The 3,360-nt window shown below is 44.2% G+C and overlaps 1 protein-coding gene across 1 annotated transcript; it reads right to left on the bottom strand.

Annotated features, from left to right (window-relative positions):
• Window positions 1-538: 538 nt before the first annotated feature.
• LOC139403894 (beta-1,3-galactosyltransferase 1-like) lies at window positions 539-2,400 on the bottom strand. The gene is made up of 2 exons (XM_071147088.1): window positions 2,055-2,400; window positions 539-1,792 (listed from the first exon to the last, which is right to left on the bottom strand). Exons 1-2 carry the CDS (start codon window positions 2,135-2,137, stop codon window positions 745-747), a joined length of 1,131 nt encoding a protein of 376 aa, XP_071003189.1. The 5' UTR covers window positions 2,138-2,400; the 3' UTR covers window positions 539-744.
• Window positions 2,401-3,360: the final 960 nt, after the last annotated feature.

Consider the following 3,360-nt stretch of genomic DNA (forward strand, 5'->3'; position numbering starts at 1 on the left):
AAGTTGTAAAAACATCTCAAGGATGATCAATGGAAACAAGATGCACCTGAGCTCAATTTTGAGTCTCATAGCAATTTTGTAAATTTGCCAACATTTCAAAAATGCTGTTTTTGCTTTGTCATGATGGGGTATTGTGATGTCATGATGGGGTATTGTGATGTCATTATGGGGTATTGTGATGTCATTATGGGGTATTGTGATGTCATGATGGGGCATTGTGATGTCATTATGGGGTATTGTGATGTCATTATGGGGTATTGTGATGTCATGATGGGGTATTGTGATGTCATGATGGGGTATTGTGATGTCATGATGGGGTATTGTGATGTCATTATGGGGCATTGTGATGTCATGATGGGGCATTGTGATGTCATTATGGGGCATTGTGATGTCATGATGGGGTATTGTGATGTCATGATGGGGTATTGTGATGTCATGATGGGGTATTGTGATGTCATTATGGGGCATTGTGATGTCATGATGGGGCATTGTGATGTCATTATCGGGTATTGTGTGTGGCTACTGAGGTTTTTTAAATTCATTTAATCCATTTTAGAATAAGTCTGTAACATAACAAAATGTGTAAAAAGTCAAGGGGTCTGAATACTTTCCAAATGCACAGTATATCCTTTTCCCATCCCCTGGAGGTGTCGCCATCATTGTTTTTTGTTTCTTAGTTAGTTAGTGTATGAACAAACAACGAGGAAGTGATTGGTACATCAGTCAGTCTGTTACTGTATGAGATCAGCAGGGAGGACCAGGTTTGTGTAGGTCTGTCCATGCGTTGACCTGGTGAGTGATACTGTGTGTGGTGGTGGCTATCAGCCGTGAGTAGGTGCAGCGGTCATAAGCCACAGGGAAAACCTGGAAGAGGTTTCCACTGGGGGGGTCAGTAGGCCGGATGCCCAGGTGTCTCATACACAGTCCCAGATACACATCCTCTATGTAGACGGCTTTAACATGCCTGGACGCCTCCACCAGCTTCCTGGGGAGGTCTAAGGTGAAGACATAGCCCAGGCCCAGAGCATAAGGTGGATATACTGGTTCAGGAAACACCTCCTTTGGAAGGTACCATTTCGAGTTACGGTCTCTTAGAACAGCGGCCCATTGAGCCACTAGTCCAGTCTGGTAGTTTTGCTTTGGAGCGTGAAGCAGCATGTTGACCAAGGTGTTCACGTTGAGGAACATGTCTGAGTCGATCTTCATGGCGTAGGAGGCGTTGGGGCAGCGAGAGCTCAGCCACTCCATCATCACCATGGTCTTGATGGTCAGGTTTTTGTAGCTGTCTATGAAGTTGCTCTGCAGCAGATCCTGGTGCTCTTTGCTCTCCTGCAGCACCTTCTCCTGGAGCTGCTCTGTCTCCTCTCCACTGGGCAGTCCCAGCAGGAAGAACAGACTAACCTCTTTGCCCAGTACCCGCCTCTCACTGCCCCAAGTCCTGCGGACGGCCTCACGAGCCTCCCTGTTATAGGGCGCCACTGGCACCATCAGAACCAGGAAGGGGTTCTGCTCCCGGCATTTCTCTGGCTCATCCAGGATGAAGGAGTACTCATGTGGGTATTGTACATGGTACGGTCCTCGGGACACGTACGGGGGAGGAGCGGCCAGAATCGCAACTGACATGTTTGCTGCTGGCTTGGTTGTTGAAGGTGAGATCCGTTCTTTGAGGTCAACTTCCAGGATGACCACAGTCATCATCACGACCAGGAACAGAAACAGGCCAAGGCAGCTACACCAGCGTCTCTTTTTGAGCTGTGTTTTGTCCGCCCCCTTCTGGCCATCATCAGTACTGCTGAAACACAAGGTTGAGAAAAATACATCTACTGTCAGTGTCTGACCACTGTTTCTCTAATTGATTCATTACTCCTATTTTACAGTTAGTAAGATATAAGATGGTTTTTATTTTTACATATGAACTATGTTCACTTCATCGTACTATATACAATCAATCAACATCATGCACTAGATTTTATTTGAATGTTCGATGTTTAGAAGAGAAGTCCCCCCCCCACCCCTCCCTCCCCCCCCCCCCCCCCTCTCCCTCTGTGGCTCACCATTGTTTAGCGATGAGGGGCTGGGCATCATGGGCGTCAGGTGGGGGGCGCTGGGTCCAGAAGTTGTGGCAGACCCCCATCATGCATTTGGGTAAGATTGTATCAAAGAGGGTGTATAGAAGTCTGACAGAGATAAGTTACTCTAACAACCTGAGGCTCAGAATGTCAATGACTATGTTTTCTTTTTTTAAAAGGGCTTTATTACATTTCAGGTAAATTAAGACGCCGTTTACCGTTGTCCATTTATGTTGGTCACCGTTCCTGGCTCTGCTTAAGGGGTAGTTCTCCCATAAACACCAATTGCGATAGTAGCTGGGGCTGTTCTGCTAATTTCGTTGACTTCAAATGAACCAGGAAAAAGAGCCAGTGAGATTTATCACTTTCTCTTCCGTCTCTGACGGTTGATTGGCAGTGGGTGGAGCATCGGTGGGAGGGCTGCTGTCTGACTTCATGGGTCTCAGCATGTCAGTAGCACAGCTGCTTTCTCTGTGGTTTCCTGTGTTGTTGGCATCACTCTCATGGCAACCGTTTTCCTTCTGTCAGTGATGTGTCATGAAGTGTTACAAACAGAAAATAAGTCTGACTTTTAAGACCTTGAACCAAATATCAACAATAGTACTTATCACTGTGTCAATGTCAACATTTACAACCACCTATTATCACCTGTGTGTGTCTGAGAGAGAGAAAGAGATCACGGAAGGGTTCTGGGATATAATATCTTTTAACTTCTGTCATGAAGACGTACATATTATGATTTCAGAAATATTAGCAATCTTGCTTTTCTGCTATTTTAAGAACAAAATCTGTTAGAAGTCTTCCAATACATTGCCTGTAGTCGTTTTAATATTTTTTCCACTAAACCAACGTTGAACCAGTTTGTTTGTCCTGTACGCTGCTCAAATGTACCGTTTACATACACCTTAGCCAAAAACATTTTAAACTCCGTTTTTCACAATTCCTGACATTTAATGCTAGTAAAAATTATATAAACTATATAGGACACTAGTTTTTACCAGAGACTATATATATATATATATATATATTTGTATTACTTGTTTTATTTCACCTTTATTTAACCAGGTAGACCAGATCACCTTTATTTAACCAGGTAGACCAGGTCACCTTTATTTAACCAGGTAGACCAGATCACCTTTATTTAACCAGGTAGACCAGGTCACCTTTATTTAACCAGGTAGGCCAGTTGAGAACAAGTTCTCATTTGCAACTGCGACCTGGCCAAGATAAAGCAAAGCAGTGTGACAGACAGTTACACATGGAGTAAACAATAAACAAGACAATAACACAA

The sequence above is a fragment of the Oncorhynchus clarkii genome, unplaced genomic scaffold (assembly GCF_045791955.1).
Source record: "Oncorhynchus clarkii lewisi isolate Uvic-CL-2024 unplaced genomic scaffold, UVic_Ocla_1.0 unplaced_contig_10857_pilon_pilon, whole genome shotgun sequence".
Taxonomy (NCBI): Eukaryota; Metazoa; Chordata; class Actinopteri; order Salmoniformes; family Salmonidae; genus Oncorhynchus; species Oncorhynchus clarkii.

Excerpts from the sequence above, each read along its gene's own strand:
- LOC139403894 (XM_071147088.1), bottom strand. The coding sequence starts at position 2,137 with ATGATGGGGGTCTGCCACAACTTCTGGACCCAGCGCCCCCCACCTGAC. Across the intron at positions 1,793-2,054 it reads CCCCTCATCGCTAAACAATG|CAGTACTGATGATGGCCAGA; the intron begins GTGAGCCACAGA and ends CTTGTGTTTCAG.